The sequence below is a fragment of the Microcaecilia unicolor genome, chromosome 3, assembly GCF_901765095.1.
Source record: "Microcaecilia unicolor chromosome 3, aMicUni1.1, whole genome shotgun sequence".
Lineage (NCBI taxonomy): Eukaryota > Metazoa > Chordata > Amphibia > Gymnophiona > Siphonopidae > Microcaecilia > Microcaecilia unicolor.
Genome location: NC_044033.1, coordinates 187,084,064 through 187,099,191, shown reverse-complemented (window position 1 = coordinate 187,099,191; position 15,128 = coordinate 187,084,064). Strand labels below are relative to the sequence as shown.

The following is a 15,128-nucleotide window of genomic DNA, read 5'->3' as shown; positions in this document are numbered from 1 at the left end:
GGGTTCCTTCCCACCCAACTCGTACCGACAGCAGTACAATTACATAGCTAAAATCTAGGGGAGGTGGGAGTGTATGTAAGAAGAATTGGCCTGCTTTCGTTGGAGAACACCTGCTACAGGTAAGTAACTTTGCTTTCTCCTAGGACAAGCAGGCCATATAATTCTCACATGTGGGAATCCCTAGCTACCAGGCTCACTGAAAACAAGAACATTGGGACAACAGGAACTCACAACGGCGAAGCCAGTTAGATCAATTAACCTGAAACTAAGTGCACACTAGTTGTGAAGGTGCAGCCTGGAACAGAATAAACCGGGCCTAAGAGTTGGGATTCTAGACCCCAAATTCCACAGGACTGTCTGACCAAACCAGCTGTCACGTTGGATGTTCTGCTCAAGGCAATAGTGAGTTGTGAATGTGTGGCTCGAAGACCACATTGCAGCCTTACAAATCTGGTCAATGGAGGCTAATCTCGTGGGCTACCAACGCAGTCAAAGCTCTGATATTATGAGCTGTGACATGGCCCTCCAGAGTCAGCCCAGACTCAGAATACGTGAAAGAGATGCAGTCTGCTAGCCAACTGGAAAGAATGAGTTTACTGATGGCCACCCCCATCCTATTGGTATCAAAAGAAACAAAAAGCTGGGTGACCAGTTTATGGGGCTTATAGTCTATGCCTTCTATACAGGACTACTTTGTTTTTATTTCATGCATTTTTGAACTCCATTACCAGAGATATCATTGTCATCTCACCTTGTATTGTTATTGTGTGAAAAATTTCAAAATTAAAAATTAAAAAAAAAAAAAAGAACTCCATTACCAGAGATAGGCTTACTTTCCACATGATGATCAGCACTAAATCACACTGAGATGAACCCTTACGCTGATGGTCTTGAGACCAGACTCAGAGAGATGCAGAAGGTATTCAAGCAGGTTCTATGTAGGGCAAGAAAAGAGGATTTAGGGCCTTGCCTTCACACCAGATGGCAAACCTCCTCCATTTGAAAGTATAATAGCTCTTAATAGAATCTTTTTCTGGAATCCAGTTAAGACCCTGGAGACATCCTCCAGGAGATTCAAGGAGGCAAATTCTATGCTCTCAACATTCAGGCCACGAGAGCCAGAGACTGAAGGTTAGGATGCATCATCTGCGTGATGAGGGTCAGAAAACAGTCCTGTCTCCACAGTTCTTCAGAGGATAACTCTAGAAGAAGCTAGAAATATATCTGCCTGGGCCAATACGGGGCGATCAGGATCATAGTTTTCCGGTGTTGCCTAAGTTTCAGCAAAGTACGTCATATGAGAGGAATGGGAGAATATGCATACAAAAGACCTGTCCCCCAATGAAAGAGAAAGGCGTCTGACACTATTCGTGCAACCTGAGCCTCAGCAGTACTGAGGGACTTTGTGGTTGTACTGAGTGGTGAAGAGATCCACCGAGGGGGTGCCCTGCTCTTGGAAACTCTAACAGGCAATGCCCACACACAGACCACTCATGAGGTTGCATTATCCTGCTCAGTCTTTTGGCCAGGCTGTTCAGTTTCCCTGCCAGATATGTAGCTTTGAGAACAAACTTGTGTTGAACACCCCAGTGCAACATCCCGACAGTCTCCTAACACAGAGGATAGGAACCCATAACTCCCTGCTTGTTGATGTAATACATCTCAACCTGATTGTCTTTTTTAATTAGCACAATTTGGTTGGCCAGCTGATCTCTAAAAGCCTTCAGAGCTTTCCAAAATTGTCTGGAGTTCCAGAATGTTGATCTGAAGATCTGTCTCCTTGGCGGACCAAAGACCTTGAGTGAAGCCCATCTACATGAGCTCCCCACCCCAGGTTGGATATATCCGTCATTAGCACCTTCTGGGGTGGAGGAATTTGGAATAGTAACCCCAGGGTCCAAATGGATCAAATTGTCCACCAGAGGAGAGACTAAGTCAGCTCTGAGGTGATTTGAATGTCATCCACTAGACTCCCATGGCCTGAGACCATTGGAAAGCTAGGGTCCACTGGACAGATCTCATTCATAGATATGCCATAGGAGTGACATGCACAGTGGAGGCCATGTGGCCTAACAACTTCAACATTTGCCAAGCCTTGACCTACTGGCTGCTGCAAACCTGAGTGGCAATGGCAACAAGGGTGTCTGCCTGTGGCAGAGGGAGAAAGGCTCACTCCAATTTCTGAACTTGTGGTAGTTGATGATGAACCCTAGTAGCTCCAAAACCCAACCGCTCTTCACATGGACTCCTGAGCACCTTTCTTCAACATGCTCTTAACCAACCAGTTGTTCAGGTAGGGAAACACATACTCCCAGTCTGTGTAGTGATGCAGCGGCTACTGTGAGACACTTGGTAAATGCCATGGGAGCTGGCGTGAGGTCAAATGGCAGAACACAGTATTGAAAGAGGTGCTTCCCCACACAGAATCCGAGATACTTCCTGCGACTGAGAAGCATCGAGTTATGGAGTATAGGCATCTTTTAAGTTCAGAGTATAGCCAGTCTTGTTCCTGAATCATGGGAAGAAAAGAGCCCAGGGAAACCATTGACCTTTTCTTGACCATGTATTTGTTCAGGGCCATTATGTCTAGGATAGGACGCACCTTTTTTTTTCATGCTTTTTGGCGATGTAGTGGCATTCAAGCATTTTGGAGTTCATCAATACTTAGGGATTCTTTTGGGTCACTGTGTTGTCTTTTCTTAGAAAGGAGTCTTACTGAATAAATGGGAGACATACGAGATCTCGGATAAAAATTTGTGCTTACTACTTAGTAGAGCTTGTGCATTGGGGAAGAAGTGGGTACTTATGCATTGGATGCAAGAGGAGCCTCCCTCTTTTTGGTACTGGAGAAACAGATTGCATGCCTTCATGTTAAGGGAGGCAAGGGCTGCTAGGAATTCCCCAAAGGGAAGAAGGGCTTTCATGTCTATCTGGAACTGTTATTTGCAAACTATTTCCCATAAAGCAAGAAGCACAGTACTGAATAGGTTTCAGAGTGTTTCCTAAGTTGGTGCTATTATATAAGGGGTTGTTTTGGGGTTCCCTGCTTGGGTAGGGGAAGGTGGATTGGGAATAATTGACGTTACCCTTTCAAAGATTACCTGGGGTCATAAGAATCCAGACGCCAGGTCATCTTAGTTGTCTGTTTAAGATACGGGTAAAGGTAGTGTTGGGGGTGGGGGGGGCGATCCTGCATGCAACTGTTAAACTTGATACCCAGTTTTTTGATGTAAAAAAAAGAAGAACAAGGGGGAAAAAAACCCACAAGGGAACGCACCTGAATCAAGGAAAAAAAATGCTCTGGATAAAAAAAAGACTTCTGGTCCCATGCTCGCGAGTCGGGCGGGAAGGCACCCATGCATCTGCGTTAGAAGCTCAAGCTTTTAAAGAGATAATGTGCTAGGCAGCATTTCTGCACCAGGCTCCCTAGACGACGTCACCCACACATGAAAATTATATGGCCTGTTTGTCCTGGGAGAAACACCATTAACACAGTCAAATTTCTTCTTCTCCCTTTAAGCTCTCATTCACCCACCCCTTCCCCTAATCCTCTTCATACCTAGCTGATTGCACCACTGTTTGTACATACAAAGTGTATATCTCGATACTTTGTCTTATCTATGTGATCCTTGTTAAAGCTTTTAATGAATGTAGTATTCCATCACTCAAGCCACATCTTAACAAGGCAGCTCTGAAAGCAGATTGTGTACTGCTTCAAACAAGCTTAGGAAACTCTACGCTGCTTCTTAGTGTGTGGCTGGCCAGTACCCTCCTTCAAACAAGCTTAGGAAACTCTAGGCTGCTCCTTAGTGTGTGGCTGGCCAGTACCCTCCTTCAAACAAGCTTAGGAAACTCTAGGCTGCTCCTTAGTGTGGCTGGCCAGTACCCTCCTTTCGCCTACCAGTAGGCTCACCAGTGATACTGTCCACCAGCACCTGCCACTTGTGCAGTTCCTGCTCCAACTGGCGAATCTCCCGTTTATGACGCCTGTCCGCTACCGTCAGTTCTGTAAGGGAAGGATGTTAGACATGAGGAACAATATACTAATGGCTAGTCAATATTTTGCAACAAGATATTTAAGTAAACTCATTACTCCATAAGTACAACTTTGTACATGAGTCAGTCAAAACTGTGCTGACATTTTTAAATAAGAGAATGAGATCATAAACACTTTTTTGGGTCCAATAATCACTTCTGCTATTTTTGGGCTTCCAGCTCAGTTGGAACCAGGGCTGGGATCCAGCACCATAAGCTCTTATTTGCAATGACCTGGAAATTCTTCTACTTATTTTATATTATATCTGCTTCCAACTAATGTTGCAGTCCTGAACCAAGCAAAGTTCCTTCTGGAATGCTGCAATCATGCACTTTAAGTCACTGTAGTACAAGGACCAAGGGCGTAGCTGCTATGAGGCCACGGGGGCCTGGGCCCCCATAGATTTGGGCCTGGACCAACCCTCTCAACCGCCCCCCCCCCCCTCCCGCCGCCAACCACCTTTGCTGGTGGGGGACCCCAACCCCCGCCAGCCAAACTCTTCTTCCTTCATTTAGTTTCTTCTGAGTCTGACGTCCTGCAAGTACAACGTGCAGAACGTCAGACTCACAGAAACAGAACGAAGCCCTGCAGATCGTAAGGCTTAGTTCTGTTTCTGTGAGTCTGACGTTCTGCACGTTGTACATGCAGGACGTCAGGCTCAGAAACCAAATGAAGACGACGACTTCGGCTGACAGGGGTTGGGGTCCCCCGCCAGCAAAGGTAGGCAACGGCGGGCGGGGTCGAGAGGGTCATCGGCGCTCTGGACCCCCCCTAACATTGAAGTCTGGTTACACCCCTGACAAGGACTGCCACATCCTCCCATGTTTGAAATGTTACCTTTGTATTAGTGCCAGCTGACCTGGCAAATAATCCAGGTTCCTTAGCCCTAAACTAGACCAAGTACATTTTCTTTAACCTTTCTATATTATTTCTTCTATCCATTTCAGTTCTGCCCATCTAATATTGATTTTTAGTATTGTCCTTTTTCTTAACCTGCCTCCAATTTTTTCCTCCTCCTCCACAACCCCTCAATTGTTTCCCTTCCATCTCCTCCTTGTTCTACTACCTAATTTTTCTCTCTCCTTTCGTCACATGTTCTAAAAGCATCTTTGTTTCTTCCTTCCAGTCAGACTAGTATCCTACTTCCAACAGTGGCCAATTCAGGCCACAAGTACCTGACAGAATCCCAAGTTACCAATCCCAGGGCAAGCAGTGGCTTCCCCTATGTCTATCTCAATAGCAGACTATTGGACTTTTCCTTCAGAACTTGTCCAAACCTTTTTTGAACCCAGATACACTAACCGCTGATACCATATCCACTGGCAACGAGTTTGAGCTTAGTTGAGTGAAAAAAAATTTGTCCTCTTCTTTTTAAAAGTAGTTTCATGTAACTTCCTTGAATGCCCCCTAGTCTTTGTAAATTAGTGTGCAAGACTCCCCTTGGCTGAATCCATGTTGACTGTCCCATTAAACCAAGTTTGTCTACGTGTTCAGTGATTTTATTCTTTACAATAGTTTCCACTATTTTGCCGGGCATGGACATCAGACGTACCGGTCTGTACTTTCCCAGATCACCCCTGGATCCCTTTTGCTGAAGGGGTATCTGGTAAGGTTTGCCTCTTTGCGAATGATATCAAATATTTGCAATGGGGTAGACACCCTGATAATGTGGATAACGTGAGAGAGGACTTAGCAAAGCTAGAGGAATTGTCTGGAATTTGGCAGCTAAAATTTAGATGTTAAAAAGTGCCGGGCCATGCATTTGAGCTGCAAAAACCTGAGGGAATGGTACAGTTTAGAAAGGATGAAGAGTTTTGGTGCACGAAAGAGGAGCGGGACCTTGATGTGATTATAAGGGAATATTAAGGTGAGGATGATAAAATAAGGGTTCTGAACAAGTGAATAAGGGTTAGGAGTTAAAAGCATACTACTACTAGGAGACAACTATCAAAGAACAGAGAAGGGGAAGGAGTAGAGATGAGAGGGCAAGCTCATCAACAGGGAAGGGAAAGGAGCAGTTTATCAGCAGTAGGAGGATTGTGGCAATCTTTGAGGTTGTTAGAGATTCTGTCTGTCAGAAAGAAAGGAATGAGGGAGGAAGCGATAGACTCACCATGTTCGAGTGCCTCATCCCGTGCGTCTCTGAGGAGAAAAGGAGACAGGAGAGAGAAATCAGCTACAGGATTTGGAGGAACATTCAATCCCTAAAGAAGACATACAGACAAACCAAAGAGTAGGGTAAACAGGCTCATCCAAGTAACACAAGGGAGACGTCAAAACTCTAATATCCAAGATTTATTGGAAAAAAAACAAACAAACAACAAAAAACACATCAATATAACTCAACACAGAGGCCATGTTTCGGTGCATAGGCGCCTGCCTCAGGAGTCTGAGAATTTGGTGTATGCTATTCTCTTATTTTCAATTCAATTCAGTGTTTGTAGAATTGAAAAAAGAAAAAAAAGGGGTCTAGGCAAACATATGCTCGAGCAGCATAAAGAACAAAACTACTCCGATCAGCATAGCAGCCTTGGATATGGATATAAGACTTTTGGCATCTCCCTTGTGTTACTTGGATAAGCCTGTCTGCCCTACTCTTTGGTTTGTCTGAGAAAAAAAAAAAAGAGAAGGGCATAAGAGCAAGGAAGGAAAATTAGGATATTGTAAGTCGAGCTGGGGTGCATCATCTTTGATGCAAGATAAAAACGCACCATCCTACACTAAAGACGGTGAAAGTATACCAAATATTCCAAGTTCAAGCTTACTTTAGTTTGCTGTCATCAATCATATCCTCAGCATCGGAGAAGTTCAGCACTTGATCCCCCTTCGGAAGTGGTTGCACTGCAGGGACAAGAAACATCAGGCAGCTTGCTCTCTGCTTACCCACCTTCAAGTTACGGTGCACAGCCAGGAGTCAGACAGCACTTCTGCACACATCCAGCCCTTGTTACAATGCATACATTCCCCATGTTACAGAGTGCACAGAGTCTGATAGCTCCTCTGTATTCACCCAGCCTCCATGTTAAAGTGTGCACAAGATCAAACAGCACCTCCTGCTGTCAAGGCAGGGGACAAGAGAGTACAGCAAAGAGATATATTACCAGCAATTTCCTAGCAGCCAGTTACAAGAGAAACACAGATAAACTGGGCATGTGTGCAATAGGAAGCATGTCCGATTCCCCAGCAGGCAGTAATTAATACCAGAGAAAAGATTTTAATGATACCTGTTTGATCTTCCAGTAGGTAATATTGTTTCATGAGCTGCCAATGTATCTGCAGGGACTTTGCTGTGCGGGATGGATACAAAACATGGGGGTGTGTATTCAACAACTCTTGAAACGTCTCCAGCGTAGGCTGACTTGTCTGTAAAGTAAGAACTGTCCTTATTAAACCGCAGTGAGAGAGATGCCAGAAGAGGAGGGCAGCCATGCAAGGAAGCCAGAAGCCATCAGGAGAGAAGGGGAGGAGGGGGCTGGGAGCAGTGTGTAGAAGGGAGGGGATGGGTGTAGATATGTAAGTGGTTTTGTCCAGTACGTACTGATCCAATGCTGCTCAAAAGCTCCTCTTCAGCCTTGCTGTACAGAACTTTGCTCTGAATGGCTGCAATTGCCTCAGGGTGAAGCTGTCTCATAGCCTGACAGGCCATTCTATCCAAGAAAATTAAAATGCAAAAGTGAGGAAAACAGGAGAATAACCTATACACACATTTTTGTTTTTATAAATCACTACTACATTTTTCTATAGCGCTACTAGACATGTGCAGCACTGTACAAATACTTGGGAGAGACAATCCCTGCACTGTAGAGCATACACTATTCAAAATAAACAAAGATAAAGAATTAGGGCACTTTAATATGGGAAATGGTTAAAAACATGGGCATGGGAGACTTCCAATGACATCATAGAGCATAGTCGCCTGAAATGGGTGCTCTGTGATGGGACAAATAAACCAACCCCCAAAGTGGTAATTAAATACAGCGAATTGAGAGAATAAAAGCACAGTCACAGTCCAGACATGGCCTTCTGTATGGAAACTGCAGCAAGGAGAAAAAATAGAAGAGGCAGTGAGAGTGAGTGCAGCCAAGGGCAGGGCACTGCATGGAATGTCTGTTGAAGCAATGGCGGAGCTCTCAGAGTTGGAGTCGGAGGACAAACAGCCAGTATACAGATCACCACATGGAGGATATGCAAGGTTGGATTACACAGATCAAAACAAACCACTTCAAGTGAAGGGGAAAATCAAGGAGGTGATGAAACAGCTTAAGCTGAAGATGGTGGTATTCGGGGCCCGGATAGACAATGAAAAGATTGAGAACTATGAGGTGATCATGGCAGATCTGCAAACAACATTCAAGGATTTGCAAGAAGTGAATACAGAGCTACTAAGTAAGGCATAGGACTTAGAAAAAATATAGTGAAGAAACAACGTAAAGCCAGGGTGTCCCAGAAACAGAAGACAGTCAAGTAACATAGCAATACAGTAGATGATGGCAGATAAAGACCTGCATAGTACATCTAGTCTGCCTAACAGACTGCTACAGATCCCTATAAACACTAGCAGAATAGCACATTTTGATCACAAACACAAAACACAGACAGACCCTCAACAAATAAGAAACAAGGGACCACACATCAGTTACACAGATATGACGACAAAAAAACTGAAATTGAAACCTCAAAGTCAGGTGCTGCATATACAGCAATACTAGAGAAACAGAAGCTGAAATGCAAGGTATCAAGTACAAAGAAAATAAGAAGGGGGGTAGACCAATGTGGTTCCAACACGCATAATTTATTTTAAAGTCAACTGGTAATATTGTTATGACGACTTGACACAAGTCCTGCTGCCTCAGGAGTCATAAGCACATAAGCACTGCCACGCTGGGAAAAGACCAAAGGTCCATCAAGCCCAGCACTCTGTCTCCGACAGCAGCCAATCCAGGCCCCAAGAACCTGGCAAAAAACCCAAAATTTAATAACGATCAATGGACTTTTCCTTCAAGTCGAGAAATATTTTCAACCAAAGTTGATGGACAATAATTGATAAGGAACAAACACCAAGTAACAATAAATCTAAGCACCAAATTGCCAATTACGAAGCAAAACACCACAAACGTGGAATAGCGTGTCAGCACGTCATGCGGTAAAAATGCTTCCTAACTAGCTATTTGATACTTGTATTTATTGTGTTACTTCTTGCTTGCACCAAAACGCAGGACTGCATCAAGTCATTGTTACAATTTTACCAACTGATTTTAAAATAAATTACACATTGGTCTACCCCCTTCTTTTTTGTACTGTTGTGTTTGCTGCTAGGGGCTGGGTTGTTGTTGTTTTTCTTTCAGATATCAGAGAAGCACGTTTGCCAAAATTGACATATTCTAGTAAACTAAATTCAGAATAAATACTGTTTTTTAACCTCTGTTGTCTTGAGCACTTTAATTTTTCTACTGTTTTGGTCCCAATTGGGGATAGAACAAACAGAGATTAGGAAAGCTGGCAAATTGAGCAACACTAATAATGGGCGATTTCAATTATCCCAATATTGACTAAAGAGGGATTGACAGAGGCCCACTGGACAGGAAGTGCCAAGGAGATAAAATTTCTAGATAAACGACTGCTTCTAGGAGCAACTGGTCCAGGAACCAACAAGAAGGGGAGCCATTTTGAATCTGGTTCTTGGTGATGTACAGGGCATAGTGCGAGAGGTAGCGGTGTTAGGTCCCCCTGGGAAACAGTGATCATAATATGATCAAGTTTGAGCTACTATCTGGGATGAACCCGCAAACAAAATCTACTGAAGCTGCATTTAATTTTCAAAAGGGCGACTATAATAAAATGAAGAAAATGGTTAAAAAGAAACTAAAAAGATCGGCTGCTAATGTTAGGACACTAAATCAAGCATGGACATTATTCAAAACATTCTGGAAGCCCAGTCCAGATGCATTCCACATATTTGCAAAGATGGAAAGCAGAGAAAACGACAGCCAGCATGGTTAAAAGATGAAGTAAAAGAGGCTATTAGTCAAAAGATTGTCCTTCAAAGAATGGAAAAAGGATCCAAACGAAGAAAATAAGCAGCGGCAAGTCAGATTCAAAGCATTAATGAAAAAAAAGCTAAAAGAGAATATGAAGAGAAACTTGCCACAAAAGCTAAAACTCACAGTAACAACTTTTTCAGGTACATCAGAAGCAGAAAGCCTAACAGGGAATCCGTGGGACTGTTGGATCATGAAGGAGCAAAAGGGGCACTCACTAGCAGATGATCCAAAGCCCCACACTGTTCCAAACAGCGCTCTAAAAATAGCGCTGGAACAGCGCGGGGCGTTACAGGACCTATGATCAGAGATAATGACATGCAAATGTAAGCACACAATTCTCTCTGATAATAGGGTAGAAGTGCAGGAGGATTGTTACTGAGCATGCACTCAGGCACAATCCTCCCGCACTTGTTTGACAGGTCTGAGCTGTTAAAAGGTTGCCAATGTGATGCTGATTTTTAAAAAGTATTCTAGGAGTGATCCGGAAAATTACAGACCAGTAAGCCTGATGGTGCCAGGCAAAATAGTGGAAACTATTATAAAGAATACAATTACAGAACACAGACAAACATGGTTTAATGTGACAGAGTCAGCATGGGTTCAGCCGAGGGAAGTCTTGCCTCACCAATTAACTTCATTTCTTTGAAGGCGTGAATAAACATGTGAATAAAGGTGAGCTGGTTGATGTAGTGTATCTAGATTTTCAGAAAGCCTTCGATAAAAGTTCCTGAGAGACTCCTGAGAAAATTCCGAGAGTCATGGGATAGGAGGAAAGGTTCTGGTGTGGATTAGGAATTGGTTATTATTTATTGCATTTGTATCCCACATTTTCCCACCTCTTTGCAGGCTCTATGTGGCTTACAATACATCATGAATAGTGGAAACATATAAGAAGATATATATTTAGCATTATAGAAGGATCTTGGGTTACATGATAATGATAGAACATAATAGTAGTTTAACAAGCAAACTTGATAATGTTAGAACATACTAATAGTTAACAAGCAAATTTTGTAAGGCAGTTCTGGATATTTGTATTGGAGTTCATATTTGTTGGTCTTTGTGGTATGCCTTGTTAAAGAGATGGGTCTTCAGTATTTTGCAGAAGTTGGTTCATAGAGTGTTTTTAAGTTGCGCGGCAGCGTGTTCCAGAATTGTGTGCTCAGGTAGGAAAAGGTTGACACATGCATTAGTTTGTATTTTAGACCTTTACAATTTTAGACCTTTACAGTTGGGGAAGTGAAGATTAAGGAATGTGTGGGATGATTTTTTGGCATTCCTGCGTGGTAGGTCTATAAGGTCTGACATGTAGGCTGGGGCGTCTCTGTGGATGATTTTGTGAACTAGGGTGCATATTTTGAACGTGATGCGTTCTTTGAGTGGGAGTCAATGTAGCTTTTCGCGTAGGGGTTTAGCACTTTCATATTTTGATTTGCCGAATATGAGTCTAGCTGCAGTATTCTGCGCTGTCTGAAGTTTCTTGATTATTTGCTCTTTGCAGCCAGCATAGAGTGCATTGCAGTAGTCTAGATGACTGAGTACCATTGATTGTACCAGGTTGCGGAAGATGGTCCTTGGGAAGAAAGGTCTTACTCTTTTTAATTTCCACATTGAGTGGAACATCTTCTTGGTAGTGTTTTTCGCGTGATTCTCAAGTGTTAGGTGTTGGTCAGTGGTAACTCCAAGACTTTTTAGGGTGTCCGAGATTGGAAGATTCAATTTTGGTGTGTTAATGGTGGTGAATTTGTTCGTGTTATGTTGCGAGGTATTAGGCACTGGGTTTTTTCTGCATTGAGTTTCAGTTGAAATGCATCCGCCCATGTGTGCATGATATGTAGGCTTTGGTTGATGTCATTGGAAATTTCCTTTAGATCTTGTTTGAATGGGATGTAGATCGTTACGTCATCTGCGTATATGTATGGGTTGAGGTTTTTGTTTGACAGTAGTTGAATAAGGTCGGTGAGAGGGGGGATCCCTGTGGGACTCCGCATTCAGGTTTCCATGTAGCTGAAGTAGTTGAATTAGATGTCACTTGGTACGCTCGTGTGGTTAGGAACCCCTTGAACCAATTGAGAAAGTTGCCTCCAATTCCGAAATACTCAAGGATATGTAGTAATATTCCATGATCAACCATGTCGAAGGCGCTAGACATGTCAAATTGTAGAAGTAGTATGTTTTTGCCAGTTGCAATTGTTTGTTTAAATTTGTTCATGAGAGTAACTAGTACCGTTTCCGTACTGTGGTTAGAACGGAATCCTGACTGGGAGTCGTGTAAAATTGAGAATTTGTTTTAAATAGTTTGTGAGTTGTTTGGTTACCATTCCTTCCGTTAGTTTGGTTAGTAAGGGAATGGATGCTACTGGCCTGTAGTTGGTTAGTTTGCTAGCACTCTTCTTTGCGTCTTTGGGTATGGGGGTGAGTAGGATGTTTCCTTTCTCCTTCGGGAAAAGTCCAATTTGTAACATATAATTCATGTGATTCGTGAGGTCTATTATGAATTGTTGGGGGGGATATGTCATGAGGTTGTTTGGGCATGTCTAATTTGCAATGAGATTTTGCTAATCTTTTGAGCGTTTGTGAGATAAGATCCTCCGATAATATCTCAAAGTTGGTCCAGGTTCTGTCTGCTGGGTACACACCAGGGTCTGGATCTAGGCAGTCAAGGAGTGCGGCATAGTTGGTGGTACTGACTGGTATTTTAAGTCGCAATTGTATGATTTTCTCATTAAAGTATCTCGCGAGTTCGTCTGCTCCTGGTGTGACATCTAGTAATTTATTCACGAGTTGGAAGAGTTTATGTGTGTCTTTGTAGTTTGGTCCAATTTCCGTTTTATAAAATAATCTTTTACTTTGTCTTATGGTATATTTATATTTTCTTTGAAGTTGTTTCCAGATGTTAAGTGTGGTGTCGTCTTTCTTTTTATTCCACGCACGTTCTAACCTTCTGACTTGTGTTTTAAGTTTTTTCAGTTCTTCATTGAACCATGGTGTTGAATTCTTCCTATATGAGGATCTGGTTTGGATTGGGGCAATGTTGTCTAATATTGTTCTACATCTTTCGTCCCATTCTAGGAGGAATTGGATTGTGTCTGCCTTTATTGTCCATCCATTGTGGTAGATCTGTTGCCAGAATATGACCGGGTCTATTTTTCCTCTTGTGGTGTAGGTTTTTCGTTCTTGTTTTTTTAATTGTGTCTTTCATTCGCCATTGGAGGGAGGTGTATAATTTATAGTGGTCTGACTACGGTGCGGGTATCCATCTTGTATCTGCTAGTATAAGGTTTGAGTCTGGATCGAATTTATGTGTGATGATGTCTAGTGTGTGTCCTTATTATTGGACAGAAAGCAAAGGGTAGGGTTAAATGGTCATTTCTCTCAATGGAGGAGGATGAATAGTGGAGTGCCGCAGAGATCTGTAATGATATGGAAATCGGAAAGACAAGTGAGGTGATTACATTTGCAGATGATACAAAACTATTCAAGGTTGTTAAACACAAGCGTACTGTGAAATATTGCAGGAAGACCGGGCATCCAAATGGCAGATGAAATTTAATGTGGACAAATACAAGGTGATGCACATTGTACAGAATAATCCGAATCATAGCTGATGCTAGGGTCCACCTTGGGGGGTCAGCACTCAAGAAAAAGAACTAGGTGTCATTGTAGATAATACACTGTAATCTTCTGCTCAGTGTGTGGTAGCCAAAAAAGCAAACAGGACGCTAGGAATTATTAGAAAAGGGACAGTGAATAAGACCAAAAATACTATAATGCTTTTGTATCGCTCCATGGTGCATCCGCACATTGAGTATTCTTTTCGGTTTGTATCTCAAAAAAAAGATATAGCAAAATTAGAAAAGGTTCAAAGAAGAGCAACCAAAATGATAAAGGGGATGGGACTCCTCCCATATAGTAACATAGTAAATGATGGCAGATAAAGATCCATCTAGTCTGCCCGACAATATGAGGAAAGGAGGCCATTTTGAAGCGGTACCAGGAATGAGAGGCAAGGAGGTTGGATAAAAACAGGAGACCGGATGCATATCAAATCTTTTTTTCCTGTGCCTAGATCAAATGGAAAGATGGTTTGTGGGAACTTGCTCCTTTTGTTTTGTGGAATGCAGTGGTATAGTATAAAAATACACTTATTATTTATTACTACTATTTACTACTGGTTGATATACAGCAGAAGTTAACCAAGTTGACTTCATGTTAATATAATTTTTAATAGCATTTTCTCAGTTATTATCTAAATGCAAACAATTATAATATTAGTTAGTAAGTTTTGGATGTTACTGAATTCTATTATTCAGTCTCACTGTATTTTCAGTTTTGGCACAGTGTAAGTCATCATAAGGACAAAATATAAGAAAACCAATGGACTGCATTAGGGGCTTATAGTCCATTTAGTTATGTTTAAACAAATAAGAGACCTACATGAAAGAAAATTTTTATTTTTATTATTTTGACTTATGAAAACCATTGTCCCTAAAACATGCTCAGAACAGAATCCATTTGTATAAAAGAAATGAGGTGAAGATGTGATTCCATGTACCCCAATGAAAGGAGAGTTTAATTGTACTCCTTTATAACATCAGACTTCCCAAGGCAGATTACAATAACAGTTAAGATGAACCCATCAGTAAACAGGATATCCTCACCGAAATTTGGCCATGTATTACTGTATTGTATAGAAAAGTATAGAAAAATAAGAACAAAACAGCCTTTATTAGTCCTGTTTCCACCAGTTACAATAATTTTTGAAGTTGTTTTAGTGATATTGGTTTTATTTCATTATATTTATATCTACATATGGGAAGCTTTCAAATTAAAAAGCTGTTAAGTAAAAATACATATATATATTTTGTCCTCCATCTTTTAAGGCACTGCATATCCAACTGGAACAGCTTTTAACTTTTTACAGATGGGCCGTTATTTCTAATAATCGTTTTAGTTATTGTTTTCAATAGCGTTTGCTATTGTTTTGGGTGAACCAGTGTTGCGGCAATCTCAGTCTACTGGCTTCAGCCCATATAATGGGATAGAAAGGC

The 15,128-nt window shown here is 42.0% G+C and overlaps 1 protein-coding gene across 6 annotated transcripts in view; it reads right to left on the bottom strand.

Annotated features, from left to right (window-relative positions):
- The window catches only part of MCRS1 (microspherule protein 1), a 60,243-nt gene that overhangs the window by 26,931 nt on the left and 18,184 nt on the right, over nucleotides 1–15,128 (bottom strand). For 4 of the 6 annotated variants that reach the window (XM_030196795.1, XM_030196798.1, XM_030196796.1 and 1 more), the window contains exons 7-11: nucleotides 7,575–7,683; nucleotides 7,261–7,399; nucleotides 6,802–6,877; nucleotides 6,150–6,178; nucleotides 3,902–4,006 (exon numbers count right to left, since the gene is read on the bottom strand). In XM_030196795.1, the coding sequence (XP_030052655.1) occupies nucleotides 3,902–4,006; nucleotides 6,150–6,178; nucleotides 6,802–6,877; nucleotides 7,261–7,399; nucleotides 7,575–7,683 (458 nt within the window). The remainder of the gene's footprint in view (nucleotides 1–3,901; nucleotides 4,007–6,149; nucleotides 6,179–6,801; nucleotides 6,878–7,260; nucleotides 7,400–7,574; nucleotides 7,684–15,128) is intronic. The other 2 variants (XM_030196800.1, XM_030196799.1) reach the window with 1 other exon arrangement.